Source organism: Alternaria ventricosa (genome assembly GCF_023758065.1).
Source record: "Alternaria ventricosa strain BMP 2768 chromosome Unknown scaffold_26, whole genome shotgun sequence".
NCBI lineage: Eukaryota > Fungi > Ascomycota > Dothideomycetes > Pleosporales > Pleosporaceae > Alternaria > Alternaria ventricosa.
In genome coordinates this window covers 47,174-64,811 of record NW_026055706.1, presented here as the reverse complement: position 1 = coordinate 64,811, position 17,638 = coordinate 47,174, and the positions used below count along the sequence as shown (strand labels likewise).

Below are 17,638 nucleotides of genomic sequence, written 5' to 3'. Positions count from 1 at the left end.
AGGCCGGTGTTGCAGCATCGCCTCTATACTCAGATGATGATAGATGTGTTGGATATGCGTCGTAGGGTCTATATTGGTGTGATGCCATACATATTCGCAGTCCTGATGAAGAAGCAAAACGGCTGTCACGAGTTTCAGGGTCTGTGGAGATGGGCCGTTAGGCGATGCTCGTAGCCTCGTACGCGATAATAGCGCGGTGGTCGCAGCGTCGTGGCTGAGGCAGTCAGGCAACGATAGACTCCAGCACCCGATCAACAGTCATGAGCAAAATGCATCTGCATGCTGAGTTGTGCACAAGTCGGCCTGTCTCGCATGTACGCATCATGCTTCGATGCACGTCGATCGAATGTGGAAGGTATGGAGGCGGGCACTTTCCGCGCCAGCCATCTGATCGGAGTGGGGCTGCCACGAGACCCATGCACGCGTTGTTCCCGCCCGATAAGCGCGATAACGAGCGACACCTTGATGGGCAGCAAGAGCTTCCCCAGATTACAACACATAGCTATCTCTCGATCGAGAGCTGTACGATAGTCCGAAAGTTCTATCCCCATCTTCATCATGGGTTCCAACCAGTCACGACCGTCCGATGCTGCTGTTAATGAGAAGTTGATGGAGCGGCTCCAGGCGCTCCACATGAAGGATGAACGACCCATGAACGAGAAGGACGGATTCGTTGTTGTTGGAGGAGAGGCTCGTACGTTACATCAAGTCAAGCAAGCTATATCAAGTCTGACTGTCGAAGCACCTCGATACACCCCTGGCGTCAAGTACCAACAAGATGTCTCTGCTGCGGCGGTGTCAGCGTGGGAGAAGGAGCTCATGGAAGACCCAAAGGTACTACACACGGCTCTTGTACTGTCTCCTACTTACGTCTTTTAGAACCGCCTCGCCCTCGCAGCCCTGAGCTCCAACTCTGCCAACGCCGTACTCTCATCCCGATCCGCTGTCATCGCAGACACTCAAAAGTTCAACATCAAGATCCCCTTCGAGGGCTCCCCTGTCACAAACCAAGCATCATCTGGAAGATGCTGGCTCTTCGCTTCCACCAACGTCTTCCGCGTCGCCATCATGAAGAAGTACAAGCTGTCCGAATTCCAGCTATCGCAAGCATACCTCTTCTACTGGGACAAGATTGAGAAGGCAAACTACTTCCTCGAAAGCGTACTAGATACAAAGAGTGAGGAGATTGACAGCCGAATCGTGCAGGCGCTGATGTCCAGCCCTGTCGGTGATGGTGGTCAGTGGGACATGGTGGCCAACCTCGTTCAGAAGTATGGTCTCGTACCGCACTCGCTCTACCCAGACTCGTTCAACGCGTCTAACTCATCTACGATGGACCGTCTGATTACCACAAAGTTGCGCGAGGATGCCGTCCGTCTGCGTGCTATCGCATCCAGCAACGCATCGCCAGACGCGATCAAGGCGACTATTGCCGAAGAGAAGGAGAAGATGCTGCGTGAGATCCACCTAATCCTTACACTGATGCTAGGACCTCCCCCGTGCTCTACCAAGCCCTTTACCTGGGAGTACTACGACAAGGACGGCAACTTCTGCACTGTCAAGACGCGACCCACTGCTTTCGCAAAGGAGCTTTCCGATAACAAGACCGTCCGCGCGCTGTCTGGAACGGACGTGCACTCGCTCTTTTCGCTCGTCAACGACCCGCGCAACCCTTACAACCGCCTGCTCAGCGTGAAGCGACTCGGCAACGTCTGGAACGGCCGACCAGTGACGTATGTGAATGTCGACATGAAGACTATCAAAGACGCCTGCATCGCCATGCTGAAGAAAGGCATGCCCGTCTTCTTCGGCTCGGATGTGGGCAAGTACTCCGATTCCACCAAGGGAATCATGGACACGGATCTCTTCGAGTACGAGCTCGGCTTCAACATCAAGCTCGGCATGTCCAAGGCGGAGCGTCTGCAGACTGGCGAGAGCCAAATGACGCATGCCATGGTGCTGACGGCTGTACACGTCGTTGACGGCAAGCCCGTGCGCTGGAGGGTCGAGAACTCCTGGAGTGAGCGTGCAGGCGACAAGGGCTACTTTGTCATGAGCGATGCTTGGATGGATGAGTTTGTGTACCAGGCCGTCGTTGATCCTAGTGTTGTGAGCTCGACGATTAAGAAGGTGCTCGAGCAGAAGCCGAAGATGCTGGAGCTATGGGACCCGATGGGCGCCTTGGCGTGAGTGGATGTAGATTATGATACCTTTGATGAATTTATTGATGCTGTGAGAGAAGCCGATGGATGTAAGACTGAATGCGAACCTGACATGGAATGAAGTGCGCGTCCTTCATCGATCAAAGGGTGCTCAGTGCGGGCAGACAAGTGTGGTAGCAATATGGGGTGGGAATCTCACCAACGAGGTTTGCCAGCGCTTCAACCTTACAGTGGCTATCCATTCTCTTTTTAGTTGGTGAGTGTTAAGCAAAGTATTAAGACTTCGTGAGATGGTCGCATTCTTGATGTCAAGCAGCACACAAGGTGGTCTTTGGAACACAGTCATCGTCGTCGGTTCAGTATGGCCAAACGGCACTTTCGCTCCTTTGACGCAACAGTAATCGACCACCATTCTTCCCAAATACACTAGTAATTAGCTAGAGTAAGAGAAAGGCTCTCTGAACGTCTGGGTGAGTGTTGAGAGTGACAGGCTTGGTGTGGGTGGTGTTTGGGTATGTTGAGTTGGCAAAAAGTATGGAATCACATTTCTGTTCAATTGAAATGCTTCTAATACATTCCTACATTGTACAGAACGTGTATAACAGCAAAAAGAAACTGTTTCCGACACCGGGAATCGAACCCGGGCCTTGCCGGCACTGCGCTGCTGTGAGGCGGCGAGCTTACTCTGCGATGAGAGCGGCAAATCCTAGCCACTAGACCATATCGGACGTTGATGGAAGGAAGGAAGAACAATATCAATATAAAGAGAGGCATAAACACTTGACGTGGTTGAGAAACAAGTTCGAACAGATACGAGTCAGGAAATCGGGTAGGGAAAAGTTGGACCAAGATCAACTAGATCAAATCAAGCCTATGTATTACAGACCCACAAAGACCCGAGGCCAGACTATCTGTACTTATGATCTATTCTATTGGATGACCTAGGTGCATACTACATTATATGTGGCTTGCGAAGCCACTGTTGACGCATGGCCGAGGAGGTCCTCAAGACACTTTCGGATTACGCAGGATATCTGGTACCCCACTGAAGTACACCAGGCATCTCTATTGCATTTCGATCGTAATAGCACAGCTTGTGAAGACCTCCTGGCTTCAGAGCTTGTACCACGATTCACGTACTATCTCATTCGACCAACAGCTGCGGCTGCATACTCGCCCACCAAACGTAAATAGTTCACCCGAAAATCGACATGTTTACCTGCGCCGATAACTAGCTCCTATGCTTTGGTATCGAAGTTCGATCAATTGAAATAGTTCTCCGATGATGTGATGACTCCCGACATCGCCGCGTCCCGCCCCGCGAAACAAAAAGTTCCCCGCGAACACCAACTTCGACTGGACATAGCGGTCCTCCATTCCAACCTTCAACTTTTCTCATCCGCCCACAACACACACAATGGTCGCGAAGAACACGGAATTTGATCTGCAGACATGCGCGCGATCCAACATCCTCGCATTGGAGCCGTACCGATGCGCGCGCGAGTAGGTGAATATCCATGACTCTTACCGCGGTACCCAGCTCACGACGCGTAGCGACTACAAAGATGACGGCACCAACATCCTCCTCGACGCGAACGAGAACGCATACGGACCGGGACTACAATTGAATGGCGAGGGCAAGCTACCGGGCGCAAATGTCAATGGCACCTCCGACTCATCTTCTGCGATTGATGTCGATTTGCTTGGCCTGAACCGATACCCAGATCCGTATGCACACCACGAACGTTTGCATCACACATGCTGACGACCTCATACAGCCACCAAGAAGAACTCAAGCAGCTCCTCTGCAACCTGCGAAATACGCACACGCACACCTCAAAGAACATAACACCCGCCAACCTCTTCGTTGGTGTCGGCTCCGACGAAGCGATCGATGCCCTGATCCGTGCCTTCTGCGTCCCCGGCAAGGAGAAGATCCTGACATGTCCGCCCACATACGGCATGTACAGCGTTTCCGCGCAAGTCAACGACGTCGCGCTGGCCAAGATTCCCCTACAAACACCAAGCTTTGATCTCGACGTACCCGCGATACTGAAGGCCATGGATGAGGACAAGAGCATAAAGTTGGCGTACCTGTGTTCACCAGGTAACCCGACCGGAAAGCTGCTTAAGAAGGAGGACGTACAAAAGATACTGGAACACCCATGGAACGGTGTCGTGGTGGTGGACGAGGCATACATCGATTTCGCGCCCGATGGAACAAGTCTAGCAGAATGGGTAGCCGAGTGGCCCAACTTAGTAGTCATGCAGACACTCTCGAAGGCGTTCGGTCTCGCAGGAATTCGATTAGGTGCTGCATTCGCCGACCCAGCGATCGCCCAAATTCTCAACAACATGAAGGCGCCCTACAACATCCCCAACCCAACGAGCCAGATCGCACGCGCCGCTCTGAGCCCCAAGCACCTGCAAGTCATGCAAAGTCACAAGGACCTCATCGTCAAGCAGCGCGACAGGCTGATCGAAGAGCTGCCCAAGATCCCTGGTATCGGAAGCCTTCACGGCGGTGTGGAGTCGAACTTCTTGCTGTATCAGATACTCGATGCGCCGGCGGATCAGGGCGGTAGGCCATCGAACGAGACAGCGCTGGCGGTGTATGAGGGCTTGGCGGAAGAGAAGGGCGTGGTAGTAAGGTTCAGAGGCAAGGAGCATGGATGTCTGGGCTGCTTGCGGATAACGGTGGGTACGGAGAAGGAGGTTGATCGCTTCTTGCAGGAGATCAAGCAGGTGATTGAGGGTATCCACAAGAGTTCGGGAAAGCCGGGGAAGAAAGAGGAGCAAAGGAGAGAGAAGGAGGCTAATGATGTGGTTGCATAAAGCATGGGCAGGTAATAGAACTGTACATCAAGAGACGGTATCATCTAAGCAATACAACATCTTCTAGCTGTTGAGGTAAAGGCAGCTCCCTGAGGAGTGCCCCGCTCTGAATCCACGGCTTTCTTGTTATAATATCCGTATCCTCTCGCTCACTCCTTCTCTCACTTCTTCTTCGTGGTCTACTACCCACAACTGCTAATTCTTTGCCACAACAAAGCAATCTACCCCATGTCCCTCTCTTCTCTAGACAGATAAGCCCTCGGTCACATTATGGCGGATAAAATGGATGCAACAAACTTGGAGGCAGAGTTCAAGGCCTTGAAACTCAAGGGCAAGCTTTTGCAGAGAACACTCTCTGTAAGTATCACACGAACGAGATCTGATAGCGCCTTATACTTATCCGTAATCAGGACGTGTCCTGCGAATACGGAGCTTTCATGAAGCAGTACAACGAGGCGAATGACCGTATGCTCATTGAGAGCATCAAATCGCCGGACACGGGACGGAGTACCGATTGGGAAACTCAGAGCAAGAATGCCGTCGTCGTAATGCTGATCGATGCATCAAGTCACAAGGTGAGTACGCACTACCTGTACGTCTCAACACAGTTCTCATACAGTAACAGTTTTGCGACGAATTATTTGACAAGAAAGTCCCACGCGGCTCCGAAGCTTCAGTTCTCCTGCGTAATGCATTATGCGAGAAACTAAAGGCCAAGTTTCCCGATCTGGCACATAGCAAGTACTGCTTGGTCATACGTATATTCGCCAGCCTCGAGATGCTATCAATGACCACGGCGACGAGCGACAAGAGTACGTCACTTGCGGGTTTCCTTGCGGATTTCGGAAGGGTCGGCACCTTCTTCGATCTTGTGGTGACACCAGATGATCGTGGTATCAAGAACAAGATATGTGGTACGTTATCGTTGCTTTCATCGAAGACGAGTATGTACTGACATAAAAAAAGGCAACCTGAAACTCTACACGGCCAGCGAGCAATGCAAACACGTCTTCTTAGCAGCTGCCGGATCGCCATGGTATCACCAAGCTTTAGAGCCTTATCGTGGACAGACTTCGAAGATAACATTAGTATTCGGAAATGGCTTGGACAGTGGATTGAGGAAGATGGGTCTGCTCCTCGTTTCATTCCCAGCAGTCTTCGAGCCACCTCCTAAGTTCAAGATAAAGTCGGGCAGCACAACTAACGGTACTAAGCCTATGGAGAAACTTGGGGCCAAGTCCGAGACCGTACGAGCTCCCATGCTGTGTCTGAATCTTAGCTAATATGATTGCAGGACGCAACCCCAGGAGAGCATGCCGATACCAATGCGAAAACCACGGACGTTAATTGCACCGAGAAAGCTTTATGGTCACCTCTCTTCTCCTTCCAACTGCCAGCCTGCTACATCGGCGGTCGCATCCCTATCAACAGCGCAAAGCAGCGGATCGACATCTACGTACGGGCGCCAACAACCAAAGAGTTCAAATCGTACGACGCACGCTCCAAAGTCCAGTATCACCTCTGCATCGACTACTTCCTGCGCAACAAATGTGGAGACGTCAACTGCGAATTCTACCACGGTACCCTTGAACCCGAAGTACACTACGTTCTACAGCATACAACGATGGGTACAGCATGCTCAAAGGGTAGCGTCTGCCGTATTGCGAATTGTGCTTATGGTCACATTTGTCAGCGAGGCGAGTGTGGTCGTGCGGGAAAGAGGGTTGAGGGATGTCGCTTGCCGGGCTCGATGCATGGGCTGGACACCAAGGTCGCTGAATGGGTATCTCCGGACGAAGACAATGTGCGTCCTCGAGTACCCGCTCAGAGCAGTACTGCGTTAGCGACTGGAGCCTATGCAGGCGGCGGTGTTGCTCTTTCGATTGAAGAGGATCTCCTTGGATAGAGATCGCTGTATATGGCATGCATGCCGTGCGCAAGTGGATTGGAAGGTTAGAAGGAAGCTCAAAGATGGACAGGTAGCACGTCAGGAGATCGAATTGGGTAGACTGGAAAAGCTGTGAAGATTTACATAGGGCTGTAGAGATGTGAGCTCGTAGCCGAATAACAAAAGTGAGGATCTGAAGCTTTATCACGCCTTGGTGATGTCTGAACAGTACGGATGCATGGTCGCATTGCTGCCAACCTTTGAGAGAGTGCTTCTACACCCAATCTCCACGTTCAATCTTTCTTCTAAGCTGTGCTGTAGATGAACGCAGCCTCATTATTATAAAAACGCGCTGCCTTTTAATTTGTTAAAGCAGATGCTATACTGCACTTAGTTAAAGGTAAATAAGAGTAGCAAGTCTCTAGATAAGACACGTAAAAATGAGAAATAAGTCTACTACAACCGCGTCGTGCCCGCATTTCTGCACTAGCACATTCAACAAAGCAAAAACTAAGTCTACAAACAGATGATAAAATTAGACATCTAAATGTTACATAGCAAGCGCATCGAACACATTGATGTGATTAGCTCATACATCCACCTCATACAAGGGGAAAACTGAACACTGTAGAGCCGACGTTAGCTTTGGGTGACCTACTTTACATACTTTCATCTTAACGTAGGCTCTAGGGTGTTAAATTTTTCCCTTGTATGAGGTGCATCCACGTCGGAAGTGACGATGGAAGACTATGAGGAGTCACCGATGTCAGCTATGATGACGCTGAGAAGAAGGGAGATAGCATCCGGGGCAACGACACCATTCGACAGCCTGCCACTATCCATCATCCGCTACGTGCAGAAGGAATTGCGCCTGGATACTATGGAAGAAGTGAAACCTTCATTGAGCTCCGACAACGGCGACACATTCCTCCAGATGGCGCACCACATCATGTACAACAAGTCCTGGCGTACGCGCGAGCAAAAGTTTCATGACAGGATGACCCAGTCGGCTGTGGAGATCGAGCGGACTGTGGTCATGAAACAAGGGGAAGAGCTCGACACGATCTGTGGCCGCTGCCGGAAATACCGGACTGTTGACATGAATCCGCTGTTCAAAACGAGGGACGAGATTGCCGGAGTTTACATCGCCCGCACGACGAAGAAGTGCCCATACAAACAGTGCGCCCCGAAGAAGAACGCCGAGTCCCGTACTTGCAATCTGGTTCCCAGGGACAAGGAGGTCGAGTACATCTCTCGAAAGTCCTCTCGCTCGCTTGTCAACGCTAAGAAGCAAAACAAGAACAAAGGCGGAAAGAAGAGCAAGCTGAGCAAGTGATGCGTGCGCTAATCTCGCGTACAGTTATGTAGAGGAGTGAGTGTACGGAAAGTACTTCTAACAAGATGAGAAAAGTAGCGTTGGCGACCAGACGGTTACGGGAAGATATCAGGTATAGCGAAGCAATGTGCGGGCTGAACAAAGTATCCGAATCTAATTACAGAATTTTTGTGGCATATGATCACACATCCACGTTGGAAGTGACGATGCAAGGTACCACGCTGACTAAGCCAAAGGTGACGCTGGTGACGCTTGCTATCTGACATGAGCCCCACCAATGTTCCGATCGGACCTCCATCATCCCGACCAGAAAGTGCTCGAAGTACCACGCTCAACACTCCCTCTCCTCTAGATACTCACTCTCAGACCCCCATACTGCATTCTAACCTATATCGAACCTACGAATACAACAAACACCATGGTCCGACCAGACAAACCCCGCGACCCCATCGCCGGTCCCGAAACACCACAACCACCCTTCCCAATAAAGCTCCGAGGCCCCGTAGTAAAAGGCTTCGGACGTGGAAGCAAAGAAGTACAAATCCCCTAACTTTCTCAAACATCACTCCAAGCTAACAAAATCAGCTAGGCATCCCCACCGCCAACATCCCGCTCTCCGGCCTGAGCATAGGCGGCCACGACGAACTCGAATCCGGCATCTACTACGGCTGGTGCACCCTCGACACAAGCACAATCCCCACCTCCACAACCGCCTCCAGCGTCCCCAGCGCCACAGACGATACATCCGTCCCCTCGCAATCCTCATCCCACGCCGTCCTCGACCTCGAATACTCCTCTGAAACACCTACGCCCTCTACAATCTACCCCACCGTCCTCTCCATCGGCTACAACCCATACTACAAGAACAGCCAACGCAGTATCGAAATCCACATCTTACACAGCTTCGAGAAGGACTTTTATGGCGCGCAGCTTAGTCTCATGATATTGGGGTTCATACGGCCGGAGTATGATTATGTGAGCAAGGAGGCGTTGGTGGAGGATATTAGGGAGGATATCAGGGTTGCGCAGAGGAGTTTGGCGAGGGAGGGGTATGAGGTTTGGAAGAGGGATGAGTGGTTGAGGGGAGGGGAGGATGTCAAGGTGAATTGGAATCAGGAGGGGCAGAAGGATGGGGTGGGGATTGCGCAGATGATAAATTAGGGGGTGATGGAGGGGAATCGAGAGAGGAGAAGGTCCCACGATGCGCACATTGAGGGATATTATGAATGAACGGAACATTATTATCATACTGTTGTTCTAGCCGTGGAAAGCATTGGTATCGCGCCTTTGGTGGCAGCTCGTCTACTCCGTTTACTCCTTCATGTACGCCCTTAAACACCTGAAACGAATAACAAGAAGTAGCATACCAAGCACTACCTTCCATGATGCGCACGTCTCGTGAGACGACTCTGGTATCCATGCATATGCGCCGATATTCCCAGCAAACCAAAACAATAAAAGCACTTTTTTACTGTCGCCATGACATGATCGTAGATCATCTCGAAGTCCATCATCCGTATTCATGCAATCCGTCGTCGAGGAATGCAACAAGAGCTGCGTTCCCTACAGACTAATTCAAGCAGCCCAGGGTTCTTGTTCAAACTTGTCCCGCTCACTGCAGGCCTTTGTCAAGAACAGGCATGACCTAAAACTCATTAGCGCTTGACCCACACATAACTTCAAGATCCAACTTACACTCATACAAACAAGCACAGGCATATCAAACATGTCGCGCTTGATATGCCACCAGATCATACAATCAACCATACCATTTTTGGCGCCAAGACGTTGCATAGCACTCTCGCCCTCCACCTTGACAAGCGGATCGACCTTGACATCATTGCCGGCATTCGCACTCTTCATTTCCTGGATGCGATCCATGTCTGCCTTGGTCTGGTATCTGAGCATGTTGACGCGTTGAGAAGCGTAGCCGTGAGGGTCCTGGTAGCACAGTTCGGAGAAGTGCTGCAGGAACTCGAGGGCGGATTTGGGGTCCATGAGCTCGATGATGTTGACGCTTGGTGTGGTCTCGGAGTCTTGCGCGGTGAGGTTGGGTGTGGTGTTCTGGGTTGAAGCGGTATCGCTTTCGCTTGTGTCGCGGTTCGTGCCCGTGTTGACGTTGAGATTCGGCTCGTGGCCGAGGAGAACTTGGTCTTTCCAGCCCGTGAGAATAGTGAACTCCTTGTTGATGCCGACAATCTCGCCTGAGCGACGACAAATCAAGAAGGGCGTACCGACTTCCGCAAAGTGGTCTTGCAGTGTCATAACCTGGCGCTGGAGACCCATTTCTTGATGGATCAAGTCGTCTCTGTTCAGCTCTTCCCGCACTTGTAGCAACACAGGTCGGTAGTTTTGGAGATACTGTTGTGCCTTAGCGACCCAAGGCCTCGAATAGTTCTTGTCGATCAGCTGGTAAAGCCTATGGTAGCCCTTAACGTAATCATAGGGTTTGGTAACCCCTTGGTAGATGCTCTTGGTGTCGCGTTGGCGCTTGCGAACGCCATTTGAGTGTATCGGCTGGAGTGCTGTGGTCGAAGGTCTGTTTTCGTGTTGTGATCGACTAACAGCCGGAGAACGCTGCGCATGCTGTCGGTTCGTATTGGCGAAGAACGCTGCAGTCGCCAATGGGTTGTCACCCTCGAAAGTAGACGCGTCCGTAGAGGCTGGGCTTGCTGTGTGGCTCGCAGGCCCTTGGCCGATGACGAATGCGTGAGGACCACTGAGGCTGTCGTTTCGAAGACTATGGTGGTCGTGGCCAGCGGTGTTTGGCGTGTGGACATGCATGCTCCCTTGCCGCGAATGTGCATCTTGCCACTCGCCTGCTGGGAGTCCGTTCGCATTGTATGCCATAGCGGTTGCCGCGCTGTTCTGGTCCGCGTAAGTTGAGGGCATCTGTGCATTGTACATGTTCACAGCGCCGTTCATGTTCATCATCGCGTTATCGTGATGAGTGTCTACTGCGCCTGATGACATATGACCAAGCATGCCAAATTCCAGCGCTCCGTAATGATTTCCGAAATTGAGGCTCGAGATATCGAAATTGAAGAGTGCTGGGTCACTTGGGTCGAACAAAGGTCCAAACTGCTGCAATTGACCCTGTTGATTTTGAGACATGGGGTTTGGTGCGTTTTGTACTGGGCCGTGATGTGTTTGGTTGAACGGAGGTGATATTGGCGACTGTTGATTGCTGAAGCCGTCTTGAGCCACAGGCATTTGTCCTGGTATCGAATTGGGCGGGTAGAATGCCGCTGACTGGGCTTGATTGTACATGTTGCTCTGCGGAGAGACCGAGACTGGTTGTGTGTCGTGACTCGGTATCGGTGTTGGGCGGCTGCCGTTCATGTAGGGATAGTGACCGCCCACACCAGGCATGAGCGCTCCATCTGGCGCATCGTGGAGATACTTTGCCTTTTTGCGCACGCCGTCCATGCAGTGATCTTGGAGGCCGCGCTTGATGCAGCGATTGCATGGTCTTTCGTCGCCTGAAGGTGTCAGTCTTACCAATTCATACAATGACTCACAACCAATACTCACCACATGTCAGATGGGCTCGCTGGCAGGCAAAGCACGCTCTCCGCGCCTTCTTCCTCCGCGGTCTTAGAGGGTCTTTTGCATTGGGCTTGCCATTGGTAGGCTTCTGGCTGGAATCACCGTCGCCAGACTGGCGGTCTGTAGTCTGTTCAGCAGCCATGTCGTCGTCCAGGTCGCTCCTGTACTCGGGCGAAGGAGAGGCATCTTGGGCGTCTGGGGTGGTCATGATATCCCCTCTACTGGCGCAGGCACTCGGCCAAGCACGGACGGTCGCTGCGGTGGACGGAGGCGCTGGGGAGTGAGCCTAGTGCTGCGTGTAGCCGTCAATGGTGATCTTGGGGTGTTCCCAGCAAAACGGTTCAGCCAATGTGTCTGGGGTGCACGGCTGGAGGCGTTCCAGCTGCGTGTTTTAGAGTGCGATCACGCGTGCGCTGGCTGCTTGAACGGGCGCTGCCGTGGCACTCTGACAGGTCCAATGACGAGCTATGCAGGGGACCCAGAGAGTGAAGGGCTCTCAATCCGGCGGACAGGTATGGGACAGAGCTATTGTGGTACGGGGCCGGGGTCCATGTAATCGAGGGAGCATTCCAGGAGCACACAGAACCATGTTTGATAGCGAGATGCTACCGAGACGCGCTGCCCATGCTGCTGGGAGTCGAGTGTGGTTCTACAAGCGGTGCCGGGGTTCGTTCAGTGAGCCCGCGGGAGGTGAGAGCAGCAGCGTGGCAGTCACGGGTGCGGCGTCGCGTCGAGCGCGGAAGGCGCGACACGATAGGGCAGTGGGGTGATACAGCGCGTGCAGTCACGGTCAGCGCTGGGGCAGGTGCGATGGGCGATGTCGATGGCAATCGCGATGGATGATCGTCTGGGGAGGCCGGCTGCGAGTCGCGACGGAGCGCGCGGTCGAGGCGATGGAGGCGCTGCTGGGCTTGACGAGCGGCCAGGGCACTTGCAGCGCTGTGTGCAGTTGAGAGTGGGCTCGCGGCGTCGGGCGCTGGTCGTGTGCGGTATATTGGAGCTCGCTGCAAGATGCGCGCAGATGCGATTCCCCGCAATTGGCTGTTCGAGGTTTGCTGGAAGGTGCAGCCCACGCAGCTGCCTCGGTCCCTGTCGACCGGTAAGCCGCTTGCTTGGCCTGCCGCTAGCCCGCAGTCACGCCCTTCTGCTTCACTATTTGACGTCGCTAGCACTTCAGCCACTCTGGGGCTGCCCGCGGACTGTCTGCCACATGATCGTCGTCAATACATAGGTGGATCTCGCTCAGTCCATCTTTGCAGATTGGAGACCCTGCTGCAGAAGGCCCTGCCCAGTCACTCGCAATTCCCACCGCGACACCTCATGCCACACAGCGCATCCCCAAAAAGCAAGCAGCCGGCATGCCCAAACTGCCTCAAACTCGGCTATGAGGCATGCATGCAGTGTGGGATGCGAGGCCTTGGCGTTGGACCTCACTGGTGTATTGCCAGCCTATGGGCGCGCCCGTATCACCAACTATCATCACTCGCTACGCTTCGCGAGCTCTGTGTGCCCTCACTGTCTCCCTCACCGTGTCTCTGGCCTGCCGACCACGTTTCCTCGCGCGCCGGTGCACCGCCCCCGGCAACGGTACCATCCGCAACCGCTTTCGTCTCTTGTGCGTCCGTTGTCCCTCGAGCTGGCGTGGCCGCCCTCGTGGCGCTCATGTTCCGTCGCACAAGGGCCCGGCCAGCCTGCTTCATGTGGTCTCACGTGTGGGCGCAAATTCCTTGATTCAATAAAATTCTTTGGCATCAAACTGCCGTGTCACTCGCTATTATTAGTCCTCTTCCAGTCAAGTCTGCCACATGCCCTCGCGTCGCTTCCATGCCCACTATGCTGATGCATATCGACTGCCTCCCCTGAGCCGCTTGCCATATCGAAAGAACAAGATTGGAAATCTGCAACAATATACGTTAGTGATTCCCACGACCATTCTCTTGGGTCTCTTACGGTGCCATGGCCAGCGCAAGGAACGCAAGTAGAGTAGTTGCCCACTGGTAGCCGAGATCTTTTCCAAATCAGTGACCGCTCTTTCATCATGGTGTACCGTCATAGGGACTCACTGTTGTACATCTGAACACCAAATAGTCTATGTCGTTAATTAGTAATGAAGTCTGTCCCAACGTTGGTGCTAGCTTACGGGAAAGCCGCAGCAAAGTACGACCGCGCGAAGCTGTTGGCCGCGAGAGCCGATGCAGCGTAGACAGGGTACTGTTCGGCGAGGTCATTATCTCTGTACCCAAGAGCCTGGTCCGACTTCGGTGCGTGGTGGGACTTACAGCTTCGACCAGGAATGTGAAGACCCCTGAGTAGACCCAGATGACACTACGTCACGGAACACGGTCAGTGAGCTGTTCATCGACGACACCTGAAGCGTCTAAAAGAAGAAAACCTACCCAAGGCCAAAAATTGCTGAAAAGATTATTGGAACTGCAGTGTCATGGTCAGTTATTGTTGCGACTGGTCAGTATGCACGATGATGTCGTACCTATCCAGTGAACCTGCGGAAGCCGGGATGTTAGCCATGGAATCTTCCATGCCAGTAGAATTCTAAACTTACTGAGGAGTATGTCGTCCACCCAAACCCTGCATACGTGTGATTAGAAGCTTGTTCGAGGCGAGGCCATGCAGCGGCTTACCAAAGAGTGCGACAGGGACGACCCAGGCCCCAACAATAGTCGAAGGGAGCCGAAACTCAGGTTCCGAACCTCCGGGCTCGCCTCCTTGCTCCTCGCGTTGCCGCACGAGCCTGCCGTATATCCTTCTCCAGAAAGGGTCCGTGGAGACACCCGCGAGCATGCCAACCAACAGACCCAGGAATGCGAGTCCAACCTGCGAGATGCTGAAGCCATGGTTGTTGCCGAATACGAGAGGAAAGGCGCCAAAGAAGAGGTACAGGATACCCAACAAGATTGCCGACAAGATGCAAAGACTCAAGCACTAGATCACAACAGTCAGTCCACCAATCACTGCCTCACTAAGCGCGGAGACCCACCATAGGCTCGAAGAAAAGAAGTTGAAACGGGCGGATGCATGACCACAGCACGGTTTTGGCGATAGACCTGTCCATCTTCTCGATAGGCGCTATCCACTCTGGGTTGCCGGTTTCTTTTCGCAGTCGAATCGCCTTTCGACGGAGCAAAACGGGGTGGTACGTCTCAGGCACGAAAAGAACGATTAGGCAAAGCTACGAGACTAGCATTAGTCTTTGGTACACATGGTGTGCGGCACAACCTTACCTGAACTCCAGACCAGATGATGAGAACATAGAAACACCTGATTGCGTGTCAACAAATCGTCGATTTCTCAGCAAGAGCTGATCGACGGCACATTCGATACGAGCATCAGGGGTAGATGCTGCCACCTCAGCCAACGCCATCGCAGATGCAGGTGCAGTGTCGCAAGGTGGGGATAGTGGGCCTAGAATAAGCACTTACCATCTCCATGTAGTATTTTCCACGATGAAGCCTCCTATCAGAGGGCCAACCTCTGGCCCAACGAACGGGCTGGCTGTATAGACCATCATAGGTGCAGAAAGCTCCTACACTTACGTCAGAGATGGATGGCTAGCGAGCATCAAATGTACTGACGTGTTTGCCGAACATGTCACCGACAGTCCCTCCAGCAACACTGAGGAAGGCTGAGCCAGCTAGACCGTCCAAGAAGCGCGCAACCAACATTGTCTGGATGTTCTGTGCCACAGCACATGGTATCATCCAGATGAGGAAGAATGTGAACGAGCAGATGTAGATTGGCCTTCGACCGTAGAACTGGATCTTGTTAGTCGATCACGGGTACGTGAAGTGCCGTTAATTCCCGGCAGCTGTACGCACCTCCGAGAGTGGACTTAGAATCATCGGTCCTGCGCCGAGTCCCGCAACAAACATAGATAGACCAAGGGTGCACACGAGGCGTGAGGCCCCAAACTCAGGCTCCAGCTGACTATACGACGACGTATATAGCGATGAGGTGCATGTCCTACATTTAGCATTCGTTAGTTTGTGCGCGTGCAACAGTTTGTATATGGAGTTGATGACGTACACGCATAATGAACTACTGGCGCATATCAACACGATGAGCCATCTTCGTAGTTTGCCCATGCTCCGTGGATTCTCTGGGTCGGCGTCACCGTCCCAAGTCACGAGGTACGGTTGCTCTGTCACAGGCCCGGGTCGGGAGTTGCCTGGTCCTTTGGCATTGGCTTCTGCGTCGAGGCAGGTGTAGCCATCTCCTCCAGCTCTCGAGTGATGCGATCTGACAGTCTTCAGGCTTCTGCCGTCTTGCGAACGCCTGCTTTGACTGCGGCCTCTTTCAGCTGTCGCGTCATTCTCCTTCGTTGGAGACTGCATAGCTCCATCATGACCATCAGCTTTCTCTTCGTCGATGTCGGCGGCAGATACTCCTCTCTTCTCGTACTCGCTTGACGCGCTATCTTCATGTTGTTCGCGTGCGGAGCCTAGGCTCGTTCTCTCCTTCGACTCCATTCTGATGAGTCTCGCCGTCGCCCTGGGTGTTGGAATGAAACGCAAGGACCGACGAGTACCAAAATCACCAACGACACGCCAATCTTTCAGAAACTGCTCCACTCTAGAAACGACTAGTTGCCGCTCGGATATAACTCGCTAAGGTTCAAAGACCCCCTGATGACAAAGCCTGGTTATGCGACGCGATGCAGGTCCAACAGGCGAAGGAATGAAGTGGGAAGACCGCGGCAAGAAGGGGTACTGTATACTCTAGAAGCAGACATCGCGCTTCGACTAAGCTTTCAAACCGCGCCGCGGCGATCGGCCCAAAGGCTCTGGGGCCACTCGTGCGCAGAGTGGGGTGGCGTCTTCCTGCCATAACGGCGCCAGTCTGTCTAGATTGCTGGGGTGCGTATGTGCGTCATCCGGCTAAGACATCTGCTAGGGTTCTGACATGAACATGTTGATCAGCATGCTGGTATGTAATGCGGATTTAACGCGCGAGAGCGCCGACGATAATTTCCATGGCAGACGTACAACACCGTCGTCTTTCGTGAGCGGCCTTCCGACGGTACTTCCGACAGTGCTTCCGACGGTGCGATTCATGTTGTCGCCCTTGAATTGCCGCGATCGGCGCAAGACCTGCCGATGCAAAAGACTAGCGGGCCGTAATTAGCAAAACCATCCGTTCGGAAAAGCATTTGCCCTGGTCCCTGGAAACTGCTATGCGATAACGCCTTTCAACCTCACGTTGCCCATTTCAAACATTCGCAGAAGGTCACATACCGTATCTCCGTGTTGTAGTCCGTTGCAGCCATCGATCGTGTTGGAGTTGTTGTGCAACTAGCTCGCAAGGGCGCACCTGCCCACCACGATTACCACCAACTCCAATCCCCGAGACCACGAGGCAATTCTTTCTGGCTTTGAAAGCAGAAAGCAACATCTAAGCACTTTGTAATAGTTCCCATGCTTACATAGTTGTAGTCGTTCCAGTGTAAAGGTGAGATCAGACATAAGCTTTTGACATACATATTCGGACCGCCGCAATAACGCACCACGTGGGAAATGCACTAGGGGAGATGACGGGCGTTGGTAAGGAAAAAGAAAACATGAAGCCCTTCTTCCAGACGTTTCTAGGTAGCGCCTTGAGCGCGCAAATAATACCCGAGTACGCCGCCGATGGAATGGCTGATGCATGTCTCTCTGGATTCGTCGTGATGGCGATGTGGTGGGAAAGGCGTTGCGCATTCGATACATGTGTAATAGTCCGCCTCGTTGATATCAGGTAAGACGTCAAAGCTTGGTCACTGATGCAGTTCGCCTCACAGTGGCTCTTTTGATTGATCGGCCTTAGGACAGAACATGCCTGCATTGAATGAGAAGCTGAACATGACGAGTTGAGCGA

The 17,638-nt window shown here is 52.8% G+C and overlaps 6 protein-coding genes and 1 non-coding gene across 7 annotated transcripts; 5 read left to right on the top strand and 2 right to left on the bottom strand.

Moving 5' to 3' along the window:
* Positions 1-558: 558 nt before the first annotated feature.
* Positions 559-2,190, top strand: J4E93_010000 (uncharacterized protein; the record flags this gene model as incomplete). The annotated part of the gene is made up of 3 exons (XM_049347887.1): positions 559-694; positions 743-834; positions 880-2,190. The coding sequence occupies 3 exons, from the start codon at positions 559-561 to the stop codon at positions 2,188-2,190; spliced, it is 1,539 nt and encodes a 512-aa protein (XP_049194864.1).
* Positions 2,191-2,781: 591 nt separating this feature from the next.
* On the bottom strand, positions 2,782-2,890 carry J4E93_009999. The gene has a single exon. It is a non-coding gene; the product is annotated as a tRNA-Glu (tRNA).
* A 689-nt stretch (positions 2,891-3,579) lies between these two features.
* On the top strand, positions 3,580-4,997 carry J4E93_009998 (uncharacterized protein; the record flags this gene model as incomplete). Its single annotated transcript, XM_049347886.1, has 3 exons — positions 3,580-3,665; positions 3,717-3,890; positions 3,941-4,997. 3 exons carry the CDS (start codon positions 3,580-3,582, stop codon positions 4,995-4,997), a joined length of 1,317 nt encoding a protein of 438 aa, XP_049194863.1.
* A 270-nt stretch (positions 4,998-5,267) lies between these two features.
* J4E93_009997 (uncharacterized protein) lies at positions 5,268-6,903 on the top strand (the record flags this gene model as incomplete). Its single annotated transcript, XM_049347885.1, has 5 exons — positions 5,268-5,354; positions 5,408-5,572; positions 5,623-5,911; positions 5,964-6,244; positions 6,292-6,903. The coding sequence occupies 5 exons, from the start codon at positions 5,268-5,270 to the stop codon at positions 6,901-6,903; spliced, it is 1,434 nt and encodes a 477-aa protein (XP_049194862.1).
* A 745-nt stretch (positions 6,904-7,648) lies between these two features.
* J4E93_009996 (uncharacterized protein) lies at positions 7,649-8,221 on the top strand (the record flags this gene model as incomplete). Its single annotated transcript, XM_049347884.1, has 1 exon — positions 7,649-8,221. The coding sequence occupies one exon, from the start codon at positions 7,649-7,651 to the stop codon at positions 8,219-8,221; it is 573 nt and encodes a 190-aa protein (XP_049194861.1).
* Positions 8,222-8,639: 418 nt separating this feature from the next.
* On the top strand, positions 8,640-9,382 carry J4E93_009995 (uncharacterized protein; the record flags this gene model as incomplete). The annotated part of the gene is made up of 2 exons (XM_049347883.1): positions 8,640-8,756; positions 8,807-9,382. The coding sequence occupies 2 exons, from the start codon at positions 8,640-8,642 to the stop codon at positions 9,380-9,382; spliced, it is 693 nt and encodes a 230-aa protein (XP_049194860.1).
* Positions 9,383-14,330: 4,948 nt separating this feature from the next.
* On the bottom strand, positions 14,331-16,254 carry J4E93_009994 (uncharacterized protein; the record flags this gene model as incomplete). The annotated part of the gene is made up of 8 exons (XM_049347882.1): positions 14,331-14,356; positions 14,410-14,710; positions 14,766-14,957; positions 15,010-15,046; positions 15,208-15,311; positions 15,361-15,540; positions 15,604-15,748; positions 15,812-16,254. Coding segments are annotated over 8 exons (1,428 nt in total), but the record flags the coding sequence as incomplete, so codon positions are not given.
* Positions 16,255-17,638: the final 1,384 nt, after the last annotated feature.